Below are 23,421 nucleotides of genomic sequence, written 5' to 3' on the forward strand. Positions count from 1 at the left end.
TTGACCATGATAAAGCTGTATCTGAAAGTGAGTGAGTAAGACAGCACACAGGCATGCTCAGAGTGGCTTATTTATCTTAAACCATAGCAATATTCCAATTTATTCATTTATTAAAGGACAAAAATTCTGCATTTTATCCATTTATAGCTACAATTGGTTTCTTTAATCCGTTACCTTGTAGTAACAATAAAACAGTCATTTTATGACAATTTAATCGTTTACCTGCCATATCCTTTGAATGAGCGCTTCCTATTCAAAAAGATAACGTGTACAGAATGAGCACATTAACATAAACTAGAGTTATGCCAACTACACTTGAGACTACCGTCAGAGCTGATTTTATAGAAAACTAATCGCCAGAATTGAGAATTCAACTGGGCTGTGGTATAAATAGCATCTAAGCCTGCAGTCGGCCTTGCTGAGGAAACTGGAGGGGCTACACTAGTTATCGAAGCGCTTTCGGTGTCCTGTAGGGTGGTGCCTGCAATGCCAACACATGTCATCATGTTCACCTTGTCAGTTTAATTACAACACTGTCACTCATAACAAGAAAGACAAGACCTTATAGCCTGAGCATTTTCCTGTGGTCACTCTGGCAATGCTGAATTCTAGCTAATGTATAGGCTCTCAGTCAATATGTCAGTATTACATTAAGATTTACAGCATCTGGCAGACATTCTTCTCCAGAGTGACATACAGAAGTGCTCCATCAAAAGAAATATCCTCATGCTAAGCACAAATAGGTCAGGATCTAAGAATTCTATCAAGCTAAAAAGGCTGTTAGAGACGTGATAGTACAATGGATTGTTACAGCAAAGAAAAAGGTACAATTTTTGTACAGTTTGTTTATTTATTTATTTAAAAAAGCAATCATTTAAGTGCTTGTCAAGAGGTCTTCGTTCATGATAAAACAAAATGGAGAGGCATGATTGCAAGGAGTATTCACAGCGAAACAAACAGAGACATGGCTAGTGGATTTTGCCAGGCTTTTGATGATGTTATAGCCCACATGTCCGGCCGCACCATATTTCCATCATTAAGGCGTAAATGGTCCCTGAAAACACATCAGATAGCGGCATTCAACAGACTTGCTTTAAGACACAATTGACAAACACATAACTGCTTCTCTCAACAATGCACCTCAAAAAATAACATTCAATTTGGGAAAAATATTGGCCATTCATGTCTCAATAGCAAACCTGGTATGAGGTGAAAATGACCAGGCCATGCCTAAATAAGGTAGAGAAATCATGAGTGAGACTGCAGTCAGGGCTCGTGACGGATCATTTATATCGACAATGGTGGAAAGGAATATCAAGCTTTACCTCTGTTACGAACTGTTACAAAGCACTGACACTGCTAAATAAACATCTCCTCTCTCCTCACAGAAACCTTCAACTGCCATAATGATAGTATATTAGAATGAGTGCATTAATATAAACCTGTGATCAGTCTCGCAGCACTACTGTCAGTGCTGCTGCTATAGGAAATTAATCAGCAATCAGAACTGAGGATTCAGCAGCACTGCAGCATAAGGAGTGATTAAATGTTATAGCATCTTGCTTACTTCAATCATAAAAGAGTATCGCAAATCCTTTGCAATACCTTACAGCAGAAAAGTCTCTTTTGATTATTATGTACCTCTTGTCAAAGAAAGCATAACGCATTTGTTCATTCGCTTTTGATTCATATGTTAAAAAAAAAAAAAAAAAAAAAAACCTCTCTCAGTGATGAAAGGTCATAGTCCCTGTTTACAAAAGCATCCAAAAGAAGTGCCGCCGGTAGAAACATATTGATATGAACGACCAGGAATAGACATTTTGCCCCTTGGATCTTACACAAAAAATAACAAAACATCATTAGAGCTCTCATGGCTGATTTCATTTGACACAAGCTCTCTCACTTTCTGTTTTTCACACACACACACACACACACACACACACACAGAGAGAGAGAAATACACAAGGGCTCCATGTGGCAAGCCAGTAAGATGACAAAAGATCACAGTTATATGTTTTTCAAATAATTACAGAAAGATGTTTACATGTGTCTTTGACATTTCTATCTAATACAACCAATACAGTTGGACTCAAACATAACAACAAAAACAACAACAACAATAAAAAACCTCCTATTTCCAAGGTTGTGGTCGATCTACAAGGTGTGAGTGCACTGTGGATGTCACGGCAATCCATAACACAGAATCACACACTCATTATATTGAGTTATTTTTGAGTTGTTTATTTAAAAAAATAAACAACCAATAATACATTATTCATTCTCCGAGGTGGCAGAAGTACAAAAATCCATAATCAGTGCAAATATTTATCTAAAGAAATCTTCTGGTAAAAGTTGATGTACAATTTAAAATTATTTACTGAACTTAAAATGTAACTAAAATTAAAATTTTTTTTAAAGGTAAAAATCAAACATTAACTAAAGGTAATGCATGACAGCTAATACTTCTTACAATATAAACCAGCTTGCATGATAATATCTATTACTTTACAAATAAATTCATTTATGTGCAATTATAGGAGTATAAACATTGTTCTGCCATAACATTAAAACAACAAAATGTTTCCTCAGTTTAAACATTTGATATGTTTTCTATGTTCTATTGTGAATAACATATGCGTTTATGAGATCTGCAAATCACCGCATTCTGTATTTATTTACATTTTACACAGCGTCCCAATTTTTTTTTGGGAATTGGGGTTGTATCCCACCCCTTGACAGGTGCCATTGTAACAAGATAATCAGTGTTATTCACTTCACCTGTCAGTGGTTTCAATGTTAGGTTTGATCGGTATATATATATATATATATATATATATATATATATATATATATATATATATATATATATATATATATATATATACACTGTAAATATCATGTACTCATAGTTCTGATGCAAAGTAAAATTCAGTGTTATTCCAGCAACAGTTGTAAGTCCTCACTGTGCTATTATTCTACATGAGAACCAAGAAAAGTGGACTGACACAGTGAATCACCAGAGCAAACAGCCGAGTGTGATAGTGCACTGCAATGGTGATATTCATTACCGAAACAGATTAGGGAACATGAGGCACCTTGAAAAAAAAAAGTTTCTCACACCAGTGCCTTCTGTAAGATCTCCAAATGGAATTGTATAATTGTTACATTGTAAAACCAAGTGTGTAGGTTTTGAATGCATAATTATTCCTTTATCAATAACACAATACGTGACAGTGTTTGAAATATTTTTCAAACGTCAGCAAAAACCTCCTAACCTGTATTTGTTACAATGTTCATTATATTCCCAATCTGAAACAATACAACTTGGTCATTATTTTATCATTCCAATGGCACAAAGTAACTTACCTTTTTTCTGTGCACATATTTACTGTACATTATATCTTCTGTGTCAGTATAGAGTGCAATGTACACGGTAAAATACGTGGATCAGCCATAACATTAAAACCGCTGACAGGTGATGTGAATAACATTGATTATCTCGTTACAATGCCACCTGTCAAGGAGTGGCATATGTTAGGCAGCAAGTGACAGTCAGTTCTCAAAGGTGATGGGTTGAAAGTGCAACACTTTCACCCTGTAATCAGGATGAACATCTTAACAACCTTCTCATGCAGAGCGGCCAAAGAATGGATCCATTAGTAGAGTCTGACCAGTCAAAATGACAGAAATGAAAGCTTTAACCAAGGGCTCAGGAATGCAATAGTGAATGCTATAACACAATGACCCACCAGGCAGTGCTAACAAATGGTGCAGCAGGAATGCCAGAAAGCCCTAGAGATGAGAAGACGAACAGAATAAAGCGAGAACATGAGTGCTCGAACACAGGGATCAAACTCAGCTAGAACCTGGATCAAACCAGAATCCTCCTGGGCAGAGACAAGCACTTTATTAAGGGAGCTATGGGGGAAGGGTAGCCTGAACCCACTGAACTCTCTCAAAGGCACAGTGAAGAACACAAACGCGTGGCCAAAAATAAACCACAGAGGGCAAAACTATAGTGAGATGGGAAACTGCAGAGTATGAAACGGCCAGCCATGGCCACCGATCTTGACTCAGAAGAAAAAAATATATCCCTTTGCCAGCACGTTGCTACACGGTTGATAGCGACACATCCCAGAAGACTTGCAGCTGTAATTCCAGCCAAAGTTGGCTCTAGCAATTATTGATACCAATTAAATGACTGCTTTTTTGTTTGATTAACCTTTGTGTCACAATAAAAAAAATAGTTTTCACTTTCAACTGTTATACTGATTGTGTAAATGGAATGGTTACAATCCCAATTATGTAAATTTCTAATCCAGTTTGTAACACTACACAATGTGGAAAATCGAAGCAGGATGAATACTTATGCAAGTCACTGAATCTGTTGTCTGACTGTATCAGACTGGTAGGTATGCAGCTTTCTGGGGCAGAAGGCATGCATCTGAAACAACTTCAAGCCAAGCTATGATGCTGTATGTAGCTTAAATTCCCTTTGTAGTAGTAGTAGTAGTAGTAGTAGTAGTAGTAGTAGTAGTAGTAGCAATAATAATAATAATAATAATAATAATAATAATAATAATAATAATAATAATAAAAATAATTGCAGTTGTTGGCTTTATGATTGCAACTTTACAGATTTGCATGTGCATGTATGATTGAGTAAAGGAAAGAGTCCTTAGTTTCCCCATAAATCACAGATCTTAGAGACTAAAAGAGTGTTTCTATGAATGGGCTGCTGGACGCCCACTCTCCACGAGTGAGTCACTGACTGGAGATGTGTGTGCTCCAAGTCAGTGGGTGGCTGCAGTCAGGAAAGATGTGTTTATGTTGCCCTATATAACCTCATTCCAGTCTCCGTTTATAGCAGAAAAAGAAGTGTATGTCCAAACACAAACAGACACACAGTACACCCAGATTTATATGTTTAATTGATCAAATACAAATTGTGGCACTGTTTAATCTTTTTTTTTCTTCTTTCTTTCAGCAATAGGCAAGTTTTATGACTGGTTTCCAGTAACAGATGTCTATAGATGTCTCTTACTGAATTTTGGGATTGTATATTTGCAGTTAGCCTGCGATAAATGTCTAGAAAAGTCAGAATATGAGCATGGTGGTGGATTTGGTTAGACTGATGCCCTATTGTTCAGGCTTAAGCATCTTTATACCCTTGGTTTTATGCAGGTCCCTGCTCAATTTGGTAAGCAGTGGAGATAAGCCCACTAGCGCACTGAACAGAGCTGACCAATTCATCTTGGAGTGGAGGGAATGTGAACTGTTTATACTTTCTGTGAGTGTGTACAAATCTCAAAGGGTATACTGTATGTAGCTAGCATGAATGAGTTTCTTAATAAAAACAGTAAAATTGGTTTTAATTAAAGAATAAAACAACGGGAGAGGAAAGTAATCAACAATGAGGCGGTGTGATGTGGCCTGATGCCAACTGGACTTACCGTTATCAGCCTGAAATTGAGTATTTTCCCATGACAACACATCTCCAAGTGTTTTATTTCTCTTTTATTCCTCTTATAGCACAGCAATATGCCAATGATTCATTTTTTTTTATTAATTAAAGAAAGGCATGTTGTATTTTTTTTTATCCATTTATGGTTACATTTAATGTTGTTTAATGTCTATAAAGCAAGATTGTTCCTGTTATGACTTTCATTATAGAAATTATAATAAGTCATTCCCTTAGACGTCTTTCTTTTTTCTCTCTTTGGAAGTTAATAAGATTTAATAAAAAAAAAAACAACAACAAAAAACAACTTCGCTTGTCATGTAGCTGTACAGAGACATCGGAAAGCACAAAGTCCTCTGCCCAGAAGACTTTCTCAGGGTGGAAAACTTACTGATGTTACAAAGTGCTCATACTGGATTTCCAATATTAGCAATTATACATTTTTTTGTTCTTGATTAAATAACACATTTTAAAATCTATTTATTTCTATACTTAGATTATGAGGTTATGCATCCTCTATAGTGCCAAAGTAAGTTGTTACAATACAGACTATAACGTATTAGAAAGAGATCGTATACATAAACTTGTGATTTGCCTTGCTGTCAGAGCTGCTGTTATAGAACATTTATCAACACCAACTAACCAATCAGATTTAAGAATTCAACAACACTGCGATATAATAGAAAGTAACATGCTATAAGAGAATCATGTACTGGAGATTACCTGAGAGTAAAGAACACAAATTATACTGTATATTGTAAATTACCTATACTTAATCATAATCATCTATATTTAAACTTGCCTAACTCAAAAACAGCATTTAAAATGAATCTTCAAGCCACTATAAGGTCACTATAATTATTTAATTATGATGATGCAGATATGCATTATTACATGTTTTTAAATTAATATAATAGTCTAATATTTGCTCTCCCAAATCATCAGAACATTCTTTCACTTGGAGTCGGAGGCAGAACAATCAAAGAGAATGGCGTTGTGGCAATGTGAAGAGTTATGGGGGTTGCTTATGGTGTCCTTGGCCTCCTGCAGTCTCTATGGAAACACCCATCGGCAGCAGCCGTCTCTGTAAGCATGTAATAGGTGCATGTTCGTTCCCACAGCGACCAGACAGCAAAAAACACCAGCATCAATCACCTCTGTGATTCCTTGATTGCTATTGCAGCTTGTAGAAACACTGCAGATAATAAGTATGGTTAGCGTTTCTGATTTTAATATGTTTGGGTATACTTGGCTCTCTGGGACTTTGTTAGAAAAGAGAGACATCATGTGACAGATGTGTGACAGGTCTCTATAACACTGGTAACTAGGTGAATAGCAGAAATATGCATGTTATGCATGTATCACCTGATGGTCTGGCAAAAGCAGGCCATATTTAATGTACAAAGGACATCCTGTAAAGAAACAGCTCAACCAAATGTGTGTGTTTGTTTGTTTTTTTTTGCTTCTTAAAATGCCAAAAGTAGTTCAACAACAAAGATGTGTTTGGCGTCAGAAGTCTGTCTTTTAACAGCAACGAGGACAATGTAGATAATAAGAAAACATTTGATCATCTTATAATCTACATTCATGAACGCAGGAATAATTTTCTTTCTTAACAGATGAGATCAGTACAGAATGTTTATCTGCTTACAGAGACACAAACATGTTCTTCTGTTCAAGGTTCGTCTAAACATCTTCCAAGATCCTAAAACAAAGCCTGTTTGAACTGCCTCAAACTGCTTTTTATCGGTACACAGAATTATGTTATGCTCTGCGTTTCATATATATAGTAGTGGTTTAGTACAAGGGCTTCAGAGCGCTGTCATTATTCTATCTTGCTTTATTGTATCCTGTATTAACCATCTTTCCGTAATAAACCTTTTTACCTTCAGAGGACGAGTCTGCGAGTGTTGTCTAATTTCCACGACAGCTGATGTACTATATTTGAGGTTAAATGGAGGAAAATTCACTTTTGGTCAAACTGTTTACTTAAAGGAAGCCTTGTCAGTCTTGTCAATTAAAACCTATGAGGGATTAGAGATACGTAAAATAAAATTGTACATTCTATTTTTGTGTAAATTTGAATTTCGGATGTTTTATTACTAAACTACTGCTTTAGGACAGTAAAAGGCAGTAAAAATGTTTACATACACTAATTGAAGATATGAGGAAGATTACAGACATTACAGACTAGAATACATCATGTGAAAATTGTGACAGATTCATCAAAAACCTTGTCAGATAAATAGAGCTATTTTCTGAAAAGTTGAACAGTTCCATCTAGTGGTTAAAATTGTACATGCGTTATCGACAAACATGAACCTTTCTATTTTATTATATACTATATTTATATGTACATTTGTATGTCTGCCCATATATTTTATACGGTGACTGTATACTATTATATACAAGACGCTGCTGTGTTACAATTCAACTTCTTGTGTACAGATAAAGATCATCTTGCCTTATTTTACCTGAATGATGTGTTATTTCATCTCAAAATATCTAAACAAGTTCCATTAGTTACTCAATTTGAATTTGAGGTTTAGTACATAAACCTGCAGGCCAGTCAGTACAGATGGGTGATAAATTAAAGGCTCTATTATGCTGTAAGGAAGCACTTTTTTCTGCCATGGCTTGGTTCCACTTGTCCCCTTAGAGGTAATCTTCACTACAAATCAGCACAAAGTTCTTCTTACTGACCTTTACTTTATGATGGTAAGATGAAATATTTCTATCCTGATCAGAGTGGTCCGCCCCCATCCACGGGGCTCACTGAATGGTTTGATGAGGATGGAAATTATGTAAATCATATGCTATGGCCTTCACAGTAAACAGAACTCAACCCAAATGAACACCTATGGGAGATTTTGGAGCGACATGTCTGGAGCAAGCACCAACATCATCATCATCATCAAAACACCAAATCAGGCTTTAATAGGCTAATTGGCTGCATAAATGAGCTGTGTACAATTTTCTTTCTAAATAACATTATTCAGTGTAGCCATGTGAAGATTTTTAACAAGTGACTTTACTAAATCTGATTTAAAGAGAATATAAATGAAATTTGGTGACATTTCGGCAAACAAAACTAGAGTTGTTTTGTCCATAGTTACAAAATTTTAAATACTATATCTAAAGTTGAAGTGAGCAATGTTCAGGAAGCATACAATGATATGAACTGAGAGCTATGGTAAATTGAAAGTATCTGTTAAGTTCATTGAATTCTCAAGGTAATTTCCTGAGAAAATGCATTTGGGGGTAGTTCTCAGTCTTTCTGAAGCGGTTCCACGTCATCATAATCTGGAAAAATGACCAAATTTGCAAATGAACAAATTACAAAAGTCTAAAAACAACATAACATAGTTTAATATATTTTCTAGTGGTAAGTGTACTCAAACACTTTGCAAAAAAAAAAAAAACAGTCGTCAAGTGAGCCCTACATAGCTTCTGTTAAAATAATTATTTTTAGCTTCTATGTAGGTTCCAGCATTATGCCACTGTATCTTTGAAAAAAAAAAAAGAATTATCTTTTATGATACCAAATATTGTTTTAGCATTATCCATTTACATAATTCTTTGTATTAGACTTTGCATTTTAAATTGGATTACCGGTCATTTCTTACAGTGCGATACCTGTGAACATCCTCACTGTTGTACATTTGAAATGTGGCAGCGTATACAATAAGCCACTAACCTTCTGCATCTTCTACATCTTGTCCAGCAGTGATGACGTCATCATAGTCCTCTAGTGTGTCTATTACAGTGACATTGGAAGAGAAATTATGCAATCAATGTGCAACAAAACTGACATTGTTGCTGTATTGTTTAAATTCCATTTCATACTTTAAGAAAAAAAGTTACCTGTTATAGTATTTGGGATTATTCCAGTGGGAACTGCGTCATCATAGTCTTCTGTCATATCTGTCCAAATTTAGAAATAAACATCATTACAAATTCTATGTAGAACTCACTACAATCACATTATATCTTATGCTATAAATGATTATAGCACTATTGATACCACAGCAATATTATATGTTTGATTCTGATTGGTCAGAAGGTGTTGAGTAATTATTAATAACAGCAGCTCTCATAGCAGTTCAGGCTGCAAGGAAAATCACAGATTTATATTAACATGCTTGTTCTAATAGGTTAATTTTTCTTTAGTAACAAATTACTAAAGGCTTGTGAAGAACTGAAAACAGGAACTTGTTTCGAGGATGTTCCACAACATTAACCGTGATTGTAAAAATGGATAAAAAGTATCACTTGATGTTGATCCAATTTAAAAAATTGTAAGTGTTGGCAAATTTCTGTTTTATAAAAGGAATAACATGCTCTGGGACGTGCTGTTATAGGAAAATAATCAGCTTCAGGGTGGCAACAATAACTCAGCTTCACAGCAGGGCAAATTACACCACCTGCTGGTTGATTATTTTCCGATAACACCATGTCCGGTCCTGTTTAATTTCCTGGATAAATGACATCCTAATCAAACAGAAGTAAAAAATTAAGCCTGGGATTGAACCACACCATCTGCGTCCTCTAAAACCGGTCCAGCAGTGATGGCATCATTATGGCTCTCTGGTGAATCGACTCTTGAACTATCGCCTAAATTAAATACAAGCAGTGTGTCTTTATAAACAGCTAAAACATAATTCTTACATTGTAATTTAAAGCAATGGCAATAAAACCATGTGAACACACAATGGTGGACCAAAGAGATAAATGTGCCAGATTTGAAACACTGCATTTACTGTATGTATTGATTGATTTATTTTTGATAAAAAAAAGAGTAAATATATTTTTTTGAATAGCTCTGACTGGATAGCTTTAGTAAAGTAATTGATTTATTCTAAATTGCATTTCTGTTTCTTTTAGCTGAGTGCAGTTCTTCATCTACATGCTTATATCCAGAATGATGTTTTTCAGTAATGAGACTTCCTGATAATGCAAAGCAGGAAATAAGTTCAGCTGATCAACAGCAATTGGGCAGCAACATGAGTGTTATATAAAACTGGATTTTGGGAGACAGTATGTGTGTTTAATGTGTGTATTTTTGACGAGTTGGTCAGTCAGCATGTAGATGTAGTGGAGAAAATAAAAACAGTACAATGCATCAATACATAATACATTTAACCTCTGGAGTGATTGCAGGCATTTGGGTGAAACAAAGGCAGAAATACCATTATTTTTAAATAATTGTTGTTAGTGAATGTGTAAATACGTCTACTACTGTTTGCTGGAACATTTAAATCCTTGTGTGTAATCATGATCGGGTGCCAATAATTATGGAGTTGGCTCTAACACCATTAGGCTTATGTAGAACAAACCACATGTCACGTACCCCTCTGAGGTAAGCTAGTGGGTCTTGTAGTGATAAATCTGAGATTGATCTCTTCATACACTGCCTCGGACACTGAGTTATGTCTCCTTTTGGAGGGAACTGGAAGCAGAGACAGAAACACATAGCCAGTTTAGTAAAAGAGAGGACTGCTGGGAGACTGCTTTAACTTGCTCTGATTGACAGACAGAAGTTTCGAAAAATGTCCAGAAAGAGTTCTGAATATCTCCTACCTCTCCTGAGCATTCTGTTATGGTAAAACTGAACAACAAGAAGCACCAAGGCCATGAAAAGCAGTGTTCCTAGCACACACATGGCTACTGTAGGGATAGAGAGGGTGTCTCTGTTTTTTTGACCTAATGGGGTTCAAACACAGAAGAGACTCTGTAAAATAATGGATATAAAACGTCCATAAAACTGGCTAAAAGACTAACATTTTTACCTTTTGTGGTGGTGGTGGTGGTGATGGTTGTTGTTTTGAATATATCAGAAGGAGGCATAGATATCTCTGTACTTACAGAAGTAACATAATGACAATCAGATAAGCATAAAATGCTCTTATTGGGCCTCCTTTTTGAATGTTTCAGCAAAACTGGGTACAAATGCTTTCATAGGGCAAGCTGAACTAAAAACAGTGACGATGCTAATCACCCATAAATTAGCACCAATTTACTGTATATTTAGTGATGTTCACAAAACTCCAATAAAGCAATAATAATGTCCAATAATAGCTTTATGATATCTTTCAAGTCATTCATATGAAACAAGCTAATTTCTTGGTGTAAATTCTCTAGGAAATGATTGAGGAAAAAACACATTCATACCGAGTTTGATTAATGAGGCATTAACAGATTCTTCATTATGATCGTTTTAGAAAAATGAGCTAGAACTCACAGACCTGCACAGGTGACTCCAGCATCCTGTCTGTGGAAACAGTCAGTATGATTCTTCAGGGAATAAAGACAGTCCCACAGATGAATTTCATTCCCTCTGCAGTTCACTCTGTTCAGCCAGATAACCCTTTCACCCACACCAAAGGCAGAATTCCTAGAAGCGCTCACAGCCTGGCCACAGCCAAGCTGTCTGCAGACCACTTGAGCATCCATGATGTCCCACTGATCACTACAAATGGTGCCCCATGTAGCATTATAATACAGCTCAAGCCTTCCAGAGCAGACGCCATCTCCTCCCCTCAGCCTGAGAGGCAGATGCTCTACATACAATACACACATCCAACATGAGAAGACATAGCCCCTTTGACCACTTTGACACACCTGGTTTAAGGTTAACACTAATAAGAGGAGGGCAACTTTTAACTTTTGTGATTACTACATCCAAATGTTAAACACAGAACTTAATTGTTATTATTTATAAGCGTCCTTACTTGAGCATTGTTTCTGGCAGCCAGATGAAAAGCCTCTCAGATGTTGTTGATGCTTATGATGCTTTTCTGCATCTGTGAGTACGGTATGGTAACCGGTTAGTCTTTATGTATTTACCTCTCCAGAGACAATACATCTCTCATCAAATCATTTAGGGACACCTTGCCTTTTTGTATAACTTTCAGAGTATTATTTGATTAAGAATACCAAACATGCCCCAGTCAAGTGACCAAAGTCTTTCTAGTAAAGTCCGTCCACTTGGCGGCCATTTTGTCAACACTCCTGGTCATTTATTTTTGGAAGGGACCCATATACCAGATGACTTCATAGACAGATTTCTAAAACATTTTTTTTTTTCCAGGTTTCTCTGGATTCTGTGAGCAATGAGTTCTGTCTACTCAAACAGCCTCTGCCTTAACTCAATCAATCCGCTTTGTGAAGTCCATATAAGAAATTTAAGAAAATGCTCATTTATTAGTATTTTAAGGTCAGCTGTCCCCCAGTATTTAACATTCAGTGTAGCTGTTTTCTTTCTTTATTTTCACCAAACAAAGTGAAAGAGAACATTTTACATGTGTTGATAAAGAGAAGTTCTACCAACCTGTGCATGTAATGTGAGCCACATGATCACATTTGTTACTTCCCCAGGGTGAAGATGGACAGTGCCACAGAGTGGCATCATGCTTCCTACATTTCAGATCATCCAGCCAGTTAGGAGCAGATTTCAGTCTGGTTTTGGACAAGTACTCTTTGCCCGTTCTTCCACAATTCAGTTCTCGACAGATTAAACTTGCTGTGTCTTTATCAATCGCATTTTCACACACATTACCCCAAGTTCCATTGTAAAAGACTTCCAGATTCCCCTTACAGCCCTCAGTAAGTCTGATCTCTTTGAACTCTGGTGGGAGAAGGACGAATTCTTGAACTGGTGTGTGTGTGTGTGTGTGTGTGTATATATATATATATATATATATATATATATATATATATATATATATATATATATATATATATATATATATATATATATACATATATGATCTATTAGTAATTAATGTAAACATGCATTAGGTAATTTTCTGTCCAGACAAAATTTGCATATGCATCCATTAGGTTAATAAACAAGAGAAAAATGGAAGAACAGCAGAAATTAGCACAGTGTACCTGAGCACACAACTCCTACATCTTCCTGGTGTCCACTTTCATCTTCTCCAGAGAACTGAAAGCTGCAGTCCCACAGAGCTACCTCTTTTCCCTTGCACTCCACCTGATTCAGCCATACAGGTCCAGTTCCAGGACCAAACCAGGATAGAACATGGTCGCTGAGAGCTACACCACACTGCAGATGTCTGCATACCACCTGTGCATCCTCAATATCCCACAAGTCATTCCGCACCGTCCCCCATGAGCCATTGTAAAAAACCTCAAGCCTTCCTGCACAATCTCCTCTGGAACCAACCAGCCTAATAGAGCTGTGAGCTCGGTTAAAAACACCTACACACACAAATAAACAAACAATTACATGACCTAAGGTTCTTCTAAAAAAAATTTAGCCCAAGACATAAGATCTTTAATTTAAATTGTTATTACTGCGCAATATAACATACAGTTCTACACAAAAATGCTCTGCTCTCATGGATATCAAACAACTGCAACAACTGCATCAAACACAACAAAGGTTTAGGAAAAAATATGTCTTTGTAAATATAGGTGTGTAACAATTATTGGCACTCTTTTAGTCAATAATTTGTGATACCTCCCTTTGCCAAGATAACAACTCTGCTATTTTTCTCATATGAATTCATAGGGGTGCCAGTAAAAGTGGCACACCTATATTTAACAAATATTTCTTTGATAAACCGATATATAATATATTTAATTAATTAATTTAATTTGTTTACTATTTTAGGTGTTGTAACTCTTACCAGAGCAGGTAATTGACAGCTGTTCTCTTGAGCCGCAGGTGACAGGCTGTGCACTGCGGCAGTTCCCCAGATGTGCTTCACTTCCAGAGCAACTAAAACCTACTGCACACATGTTGCTATGTTCAGTTTTGGAAAGAGCAGAATTGTAGCTAAGCACAGAGCCGCAACCCAGCTGTCTGCACACCACAGAGGCCTCAGACAGACCCCAAAAGTGCAGGAGAACTCTCCTCCAGTCCTGCATGAAATAAACCTCCACCTCCCCCTGACATTCACTCCCTCCAGACAACCGCACTTGTCCTTCATGAAATGCCAATGATGAACCTCAAGGAGAAAAAAAAAAGTAATTTAGCCCATAATATTTCTATATGAATGACACTGAAACTTCAGAAATGTTTTTCACTCACCAAACACTTTATTATAAACACCTGTACACTTGTTTATTCGTTCACTTATCCAATGCGGCAGCAGTGCAATGCATAAAATATCACAGATACAGGTTAAGAGTTTCAATCAATGTTCACTGTAAGGGGACAGCCGGCTTGGCCTTGTGCCATCAACAGAAGGAAGCTGAGAGCAACCTGAAACATTGCCAGACTGGCTACTGCCACCAGAGGGGAGCAAGAGAGTTATCACAATTTTCTTAATTATAATCAGTGACAAACAACTCCACCTGTGCCTGGGTTTATTTAAAGAAGGCTCTCCACTAATTCAGTGTTGACTCTTTAGTCAACCTTGCTGTATACTTAACCAATATTTTCTGGCTAGCTTCCTGGGCATGTCTTGGTGATTTTTCTGGCTTCTCTAGCCAGTTCTTGAGCTCCTTAAGCTCTCCGTGTAAGCATAGCTGCATAGCATAGTCAAACATTAGAATGTAGTGTTGGTGCTGTGGGCTGGTTTGAGTATTTCAGAAACGTTCACACACAACACACTTGAAAATTTACACAAAATAGTGTGAAAAGCAAAAACCACTGAGGGAGGTAATGTGTTGTTGATGAGAGAGGTTAAGATGAAAATGACCAGACAGGCCCTGGCTGACAGTCTACAGTAACTCCAATAACAACTCTTTACAGCTGTGGTGAGCAGAAAAGCATCTCAGGATGTAAAATGTCAAACCTAATGGCAGATGGGCTACAACAGGAGAAGACCATATCAGGTTTCACCTGTGTCAGCTAATCACAGGAATCTGAGGCTAGAGTGGGCTCACCAAAACTGTTGGGGGGAAAAAACATATTTTTCCAATCTTTAACCGTGCATGAAAATCCCAGCGGGTCTGCAGTTCCTGAAATATTCAAACCAGATCTGGCACCAGCAACCATGTTATGATCAAAGTCACTGAGATCACATTTCCCCCCACTGTGATGTTGATGTGAACACTAACTGAAGCTCTTGACTTGTATTTGCATGATTTTATGAATTGAGCTGCTGACACATGATTGGCTGGATAATTGTATGGTGTTCCTAAAGTGTATAATATGCAAAGATAAAAAATAAATAAATAACTTAACATTAGCTCACCATTACAAATGACTCCAGCATCTTGTTTATGAGAGCAAGCAACTCGATTCCATGATGAAATTGGACACTGTGACAGATGTGTCTCATTCCCCTGACAATTAAACATGTCAGCCCAGATCTGGCCATTTCCTGCCCCAAACCAGTCAGATTCCAACACAGCCACAGCACTTCCACAGTTCAGCTGTCCACAGAGGACATTGGCAGCTCTCATATTCCAGTTTACAGCACAAACGGTCCCCCAGTCGCTGAGGTATTTGAGCTCAACTCGACCAGAACAGGAGTCTAAGCTGTTCACCAGCCGTGCATCTGTATGACCTGGACAAACACCTTAGAGATTATTGAAGGAGAAAATATAGTAGAGTCACTTAAATTTAAAAATCAGTCATTCATTAGGCACTGACAGTTTTACTGACATGTATGCAGCCTTTATCTGAATAGATGTTACAACTTGATACTTAACCAGAACATATTAATCCCACATCATTTTCATGGGAGCAGTTGTGTTCGAGTGTAAATGATCCTTGACAGAAATAAATCTGTGATTCGTTGCCTCTGCACTGAAGCTCCTTTATCCACACCTGGCTCTTCCCTTTGCCAAAAGCAGATGCCCTCAACACCTCCACAGGAAGTCCACAGCCCAACTCCCGACACACAACCTCTGCATCCTGCTGGTCAAATTCATCGTCACACATTGTTGCCCACGTCTTTCCATGAAGCACCTCTACTCTCCCAGAACACTCATGAGGGCCATCTGTAAGTCTGGGTTTTCTGTGACCTGTGTGTTTAAAAAAAAAAAAAAGTCATCACTGTACATGTAGCATTTGTTAATCTAAATGGATTCATCTTTCATTTATAAATAGCATGCTCAGAAGTCAATTAAAAAAATGTAGTTAATGTTAAAATTTTGCTTGTAGGTTAAGACTGAATGCAGCTCACTTGAACAAATGACTGCAGGATCTCGATCATGATGACAGTTATGTCCACCCCACTTACTTGACCCACAATTCTTCAGGGTAGACTCTGATCCTGTACAGTACACATCCATCCAGATTGGCCCTGATCCTGGGCCAAAGTGAGCATTAAAAAGTGTGTCCTCAGCTTCCCCACAGCCTAATTCTCTACAAACCACTGCAGCAGCTCTCATATTCCAGTTATCATCACACACTGTTCCCCAGAGTCCTCTATGCAAGACCTCCACTCTTCCTGCACACCGGCTGCCACCATCCACCAGCCTCACACCAGCTGTTCAATGAAAAAATGAACAAAGACCCATAATCATGCATATTTTGTGTATTTTTTTTAGCTTCATATCTACTTGTAAATGCGAATGCAAGCTAGCCAGGGAATATATGACTAGATTATTTATGCTGCAGCTCTTACCAGCACACACCAGTCCAACATCATTGGAATGGGAGCAGTTGAGTTCGAGCGAAGATGTTGGACAAAAACGAATCTGAGACTCTGTGCCTCCGCACTGAAGCTTCTTTTGCCACACCTGGCCATCACCTCTTCCAAAAGCATCTGACCCCAGCACCTCTACAGGAGACCCATAGCCCAGCTCTCGACACACAACCTCTGCATCTTGCTGGCCAAAGTCAGCACCACACACTGTGGCCCAGTTCCTCCCATGAAGCACCTCCACTCTCCCAGAGCAATGAGAACCACCAATAAGCCTGACTCCTAAAATGATACCATGGGAAAAATTAGACAATGTATGAATAGATGTACACCCATAAAAAATACTTAAATTCCAAAAAAAAAAAAAAAAAAGTCAGCACATACTAAAAATGAACAGTGATGGAATTAGTAGTTGTGAACTACAGGCATCAAATAGTTAACTGTTACAATAAAGTAGAGTATAGTTTACCTGAGCAGATAACCCCAGCATCATGGTCATGGCTACAGTAATCTTCACCCCATTCTCCTGATAAACAATTCTTTAGTGTAGACTCTGACCCACTACAGTCTCCAACAACCATCCAGACTGGTCCGGTTCCCTCTCCAAAGTGTGCATTACCCGGTGCATGGATGGCCTCGCTACAGCCCAGCTCTTTACACACCACTGTAGCAGCTTTCATATTCCAGCTATCATCACACACTGTTCCCCACTGTCCTCTATAGAAAACCTCTACTCTACCAGCACACTGACTTCCACCATCCACCAGCTTCACACCCTCTGGATCGGAGAGAAAAACTTTATTAAGAATATACACGGCCAGAAGTATATGGACACCTGAACATTAGATCCATATGTGCTTATTGAACATCTCATTCCAAAACGATGGGCATTAATGGTTTGGAACTCAGTAATGACTGTTGCAACCAATGACAGAACATTTTTATGTGCTATGCAACATTCAGTTTTCTCATCCTATGAACTGTTTTCCTTAAATTCACCACTTCCCAATAACAGCATAATTGTTGACCATGGCAGATTTAACAGGGCATAAATTTGACATGGAAGGTCATTTTCATTGCTGCTTGTTGCAGATGCATTGTATGTAGTCAAGTATATCAGTGCTGTCGATTATCAGTATAAATGAAAATGAATCTTCTTAATGAAACACAGAGTAACACTGATGCGGTCAGTCTCCAATTTGGTCCTCAAAATGGCACTGATTATACTGTGTGACATCACATGAAATGTAAGAATAGAGATTGTACGGCTGTAAGCTTGATTTGATGCACCTTTAATCACTGTGGCTGAGATAACCAAACTCACTCATTAGAAAGAGTTAGGTAAGGTAAAGATACACTATATGGCTAAAAATATGTGAGCACATGACCATCACACCCATATGTACTTGTTGAACATCCCATTCCAGAGCTCGTCCCCCGTTTGCTGCTATAATAACCTCTATCTACAAGGGAAAGCTTTCCACTAGATTTCGGGCATGGCTGTGGGGATTTGTGCTCATTCAGCCACAAGAGCATTAGTGAGGTCAGGTACTGATGTCGGGCGAGGAGGTCTGGTGTGGAGTCGGCATTCCAGTTCAGCCCAAAGGTGTTCAGTGAGGTTGAGGTCAGGGCTTTCTGCAGGCCACTCAAGTTCTTCTAAACCAACCTCGAGATACCATGTCTTTATGGATTTCACTTTGTGCACAGAAGCATTGTTATGCTGGAACAAGTTTGGGCCCCTTAGTTAGAGTAAAGGGGAAATCTTAATGCTACAGGATACAATTGTGCTTCCAACTTTATGGCAACAGTTTAGAAAAAAACAATGTATAGGTATGATGGTCAGATGTCCATATACTTTGGTCAGTATAGTGTATGCCCACATACATTATACTTAAAAAAAAATACATACATAAAAAATATAAATAAGATAATGTTCATTTTAAGCTCTTACCAGCACACACAAGCCCCACATAATTAGAATGGGAGCAGTTGTGTGTCAGTGTAGACCTTGGACATAAATGAATCTGAGATTCGCTGCCTCTGCACTGAAATTCCTTTGTCAACTCCTGCACCTCACCCATGCCAAAGCTAGCTGCTCCCAGCACCTCCACAGGAGGCCCACAGCCCAGCTCCCGACACACAACCTCTGCGTCCTGGTTGTTGAAGTCAGCATCACACACTCTAACCCAGGTCATCCCGTGAAGCACCTCTACTCTCCCCGAGCAGCGAGAACCACCAACCAGTCTGACTTCTAAAATATTAGCATGGGAGAAAGGAGACCATGCAAAACTTTCCAAATTATGAACATTACAGAGTTAAAATATTTAATAGAACAGAGGTTTTTAATATAAAAGAGGTGGGAAAATATTGACCATCCACCAGATGGCTGTATCATTGGTGAAATAAGTAAACTTTTAGTATTATCCTAGGTTAACCTAAGTTTGAGGTTAAGACTTGCATACCTGAGCAGATGACTCCAGCATGTTTATTATGATCACAATCATGAATGCCAAACTCTGCTGAGGCACAGTTCTTCAGGGTAGACTCTGATCCTTTACAGACCACATCATCCATCCAGATTAATTCTGATCCAGATCCAAAGTGAGACTGATGCAGCGCATCTACAGCTTCTCCACAACCCAGCTCTCTACACACAACTGCAGCAGCTTTAATATTCCAGTTATCATCACACACTGTTCCCCACTGTCCTCTATGAAGAACCTCCACTCTACCAGTACACTGACTGCTACCATTCACCAGCCTCACACTGTCTGTGCAGGAGAGAATGTACATGAGCAAGAAAGAATGAGGGAGGGACATAACTTACAAGAAGAATCATACAGGAGAAAGGTATGAAGACAAAATGAAGAAATTTATGATAAACTATGTAAGTTACAGCACTTACCAGCACACACCAGTCCCACATCGCTAGAATGGGAGCAGTTGTGTTCGAGTGTAGATGTTGGACAAAAATGAATCTGAGACTCGGAGCCTTTGCACTGAAGCTCCTCTCTCCATACCTGACCTTCGCCTCTGCCAAAAGCAGCTGCTCCTAGCACCTCCACAGGAGGCCCACAGCCCAACTCCCGACACACAACTTCTGCATCTTGCTTGTCAAAGTCAGCATCACACACTGTAGCCCAAGTCTTCCCATGAAGCACCTCTACTCTCCCAGAGCAGTGAGAAGCACCAACAAGCCTGATTCCTAAAATGTTATTGTGATTAACAATAACTTTGATTATGCATCACATTTTTACAATATTGTCCAAAAGCAACAAAAGCAAGAACAGTGCCTGGTATAAGAATTCACCCCTTGAACTTTTACATATTTGGAGTGTTACAATCTGGAATAGAAATGAACTTAACTGGGAGTTTTACCATTTGGTTTACACAATATGGCTAACATTTTAAGGTGCAAAATTGTCTTTATTGTAACAAATTTGTTCAAGTTCAAATTGGATAGAGAACAGTAATTTTCAAGTATCGCCACAGAGCCTCACTCAGATTGAGATCTTGACTTTGACTGGGCCATTATAACACATTCCGGTTCTTGGGTTTGTTCTACACTAATGTATCTTTGGCAGTATTCAGTACATTTTTTACATGTTTAATGTATAATTGGTGTATTTGTATTTGTTTGTCTTGTTTTTTGTGTATTCCATTGCTGTAAAACAAATTGCCCTCAAGGGGGACAATAAAAGGTTAAGTAAATGAGTAAGTATGCTTGTTGTTGTTGTCCTGTTGTAAGTCTCTTGCAGACTGGAACAAGTTTACTTCTAGGATTGCCCTGCACAGCAAACTCACCACTGTTGATTTAACACCCAGAGTGTTGAATTTACACCCTACAGTGTTTATATAAGTCCATTGGACACAAATGAACACTCTGGGTGTTAAGTCAACACTAGGGATTTTACTGTGTGTATTTGGCTACATCTTGCACTGAACCCTGAGCAGTTTCCCAGCCCCTGAAGATAAAAGGATTGCTACAGAATTATGCTTCCAACCACCATGTTTTACTGTGGGGCTTGTATTCTCAGGGTGTTGGATTTCCAACAAACATAATGCTTTGTATCAAGGCCAAAATCTTTCATTTTGATCTCTTCAGACCAGCAACCTTTTTCCCCCCCCTTAGTCTCCAAGCATGAATTCATATGTTTCTTTCAATAATCTTTCTGCCACTTTCCGTAAAGCCCAGCTATTTGACATGTCCAAGCTATGGTTGTCCTGTGAATGACTTCACCTACCTAAAGTGTGGATCTCCATGTTACCCATGGCTTCTTTGTTTGCTTCTCTGACTAATGCCCTACTTACCTGGTAGCTTACTTTTGGTGGATGGCTTTATTTATTCCATTTCTCAAAAGAGACCTGAAAATAGTGATGCAGTGACATTCCCCTACAACCTGACAGAACTTGAGAAGTTTTGTAGTGAGGAAAGGAGAGGTTACCCAAATTCAGATGCTCAATGGTTATAGTATCGTATTGAAGAACATCCAAGGCTCTAATAATTTCAGCTGATTGCTGAAAGAGCAATTTAAGGGTAAGACCATCAGCTTGATTAGACCCAGAGCAGCAATAACAACCTACTAGTCCTAAGTGATAAAACTTGACACTTGAAATTGAGCTCAAGTGCAACTTGGTTCCACTGAAACTAGATTTTTTTCATTACATTTACAAACCTTTGTGAAAACCGGCTTATGCCTTTTTGCATTATGAAGTATACTGATTAATAGAAAAATAATTTTAGAGTAAGACTATCATCTGCACATATTAGTCATTCTACAACATATTATGTCTACATAACCTATTAATTTTTGCTTTACTTAGCTCATACAATTGCTTAACAGTAACTGCCTACATCAGAAAGTGAGTAAACTTGCTTGCACGAAATTGCGAAACTTTCAATGACATTCGGTATTCGGTGCTTAAATTAATTCCCCTGGTTATTCCCTCAGTTATTTCTCACACACATACATGCAATTCACCCTATTTAAATGTATGCCAATCTAGTCCGTACATCATCCCATATTTGAGTTATTTTACCCACCGTTTTCTTAGTGTTTTGTGTTAAATGGAATTTTACTGATTCCCATCGTCTTGTCCTGGTAATGCTCAAATATTGCCTGAAGTCAAAACGAATGAATATTTTGTTAAGTTTGATGTTCTCTATTAATAAATTACATTTTAATGTATGTCTTAAGATGAACTAAGGTATTATGGGACACATTTCCCATGTTATATATTTCTGAAATCCTATGTACTATTCTATTAATTATATTAAAAAAAAATTATAAAAATTCTCATTTTGGTTTCTAAGGACAAGGAAACAAAATTATCCATGTGTATACTATTACCTTAATTCGCCCTAAATGATTAACCATAAATATTTTGCAAATTAATTTTAATTAACTCCTACAGACTCTGCATCCACTATAATGTAGTGTAGTATAGTGTTCAGAGCACTGTTAAAGCATCCTTTTATTCACCTCAGAAATATAGCAAGACTGGGCCCTATGCTAAACTTCTCTGTAGCTGAAAAACTGATTAACTCATTTGTTGTCACTCGGCTAGATTACTGTAACACCCTTTTAGCCTGAGTTTCCAAATCCACAATCAATAAACTGCAATATGAACAAAATTCTGCCACCAGGATCCTGACTGGGACCAGGAAATACATATTACTCCTGTTTTGGAGTCCTTGCACTGGCTCCGGTCAGGTTCCGTGTCGATTTTAAAATTATGATGCTGACATACACAGCATTACATGGCTTGGCTCCTCATTACTTATCTTCTTTATTAATCCCTTACACCCCAAATCGCAAACTGCACTCCTCACAGTCTAATTTGATAACTGTTCCACAAACCCGCTTAAAATCTATGGGTGTCTGGGATTTTTCTGTCTCTGCTCCTTCCCTTTGGAACTCTCTTCCTCTCGAACTTAGGGAAGCTCAGACCTTTGGCATTTTTAAAGCTCAACTTAAGACTTACTTTTTTAAACTTACATTTGACAGCTGATGTCTATTGTTATTATTTTTATTATTATTATTATTGTGTACTGCTTATTTTGTGTACAGCGCTTTATAAAATAAAGTTTATTATTATTATTATTATTATTATTATTATTAATGGACAGCACATTTTTCTACATTAAGGCAAAGACCACTGATTGGTTGTTAAAGACTACTGGTCAACATATCAGAGTCAAAAATTTTAATGAGTGTCACCTGGAAAAGTTTAATCATTCATAAGTGAAGCATGGCTTATGTAGTATAGAGACAGAAGAGAACATTATCATAATTATTATTAAATATTATTTTTAATTAGTATATTATAATAATAATTATTAAAGTACTTCTAACATCCTTATACATGTTTTTACATGTTGATCCCTACTTA

General features: G+C 37.7%; 1 protein-coding gene across 1 annotated transcript; it reads right to left on the minus strand.

Moving 5' to 3' along the window:
* Nucleotides 1–6,267: 6,267 nt before the first annotated feature.
* On the minus strand, nt 6,268–19,920 carry si:dkey-21h14.8 (antigen WC1.1). The gene is made up of 18 exons (XM_017494763.3): nt 19,491–19,920; nt 18,980–19,279; nt 17,498–17,806; nt 17,011–17,310; nt 16,567–16,872; nt 16,091–16,405; nt 15,631–15,945; nt 14,116–14,436; nt 13,355–13,684; nt 12,792–13,088; nt 12,193–12,264; nt 11,707–12,021; nt 11,251–11,316; nt 11,042–11,164; nt 10,812–10,910; nt 9,326–9,385; nt 9,159–9,218; nt 6,268–8,764 (listed from the first exon to the last, which is right to left on the minus strand). The coding sequence occupies exons 1-18, from the start codon at nt 19,846–19,848 to the stop codon at nt 8,730–8,732; spliced, it is 3,981 nt and encodes a 1,326-aa protein (XP_017350252.2). The 5' UTR covers nt 19,849–19,920; the 3' UTR covers nt 6,268–8,729.
* Nucleotides 19,921–23,421: the final 3,501 nt, after the last annotated feature.

The sequence above is a fragment of the Ictalurus punctatus genome, chromosome 19 (assembly GCF_001660625.3).
Source record: "Ictalurus punctatus breed USDA103 chromosome 19, Coco_2.0, whole genome shotgun sequence".
Classification (NCBI taxonomy): Eukaryota; Metazoa; Chordata; class Actinopteri; order Siluriformes; family Ictaluridae; genus Ictalurus; species Ictalurus punctatus.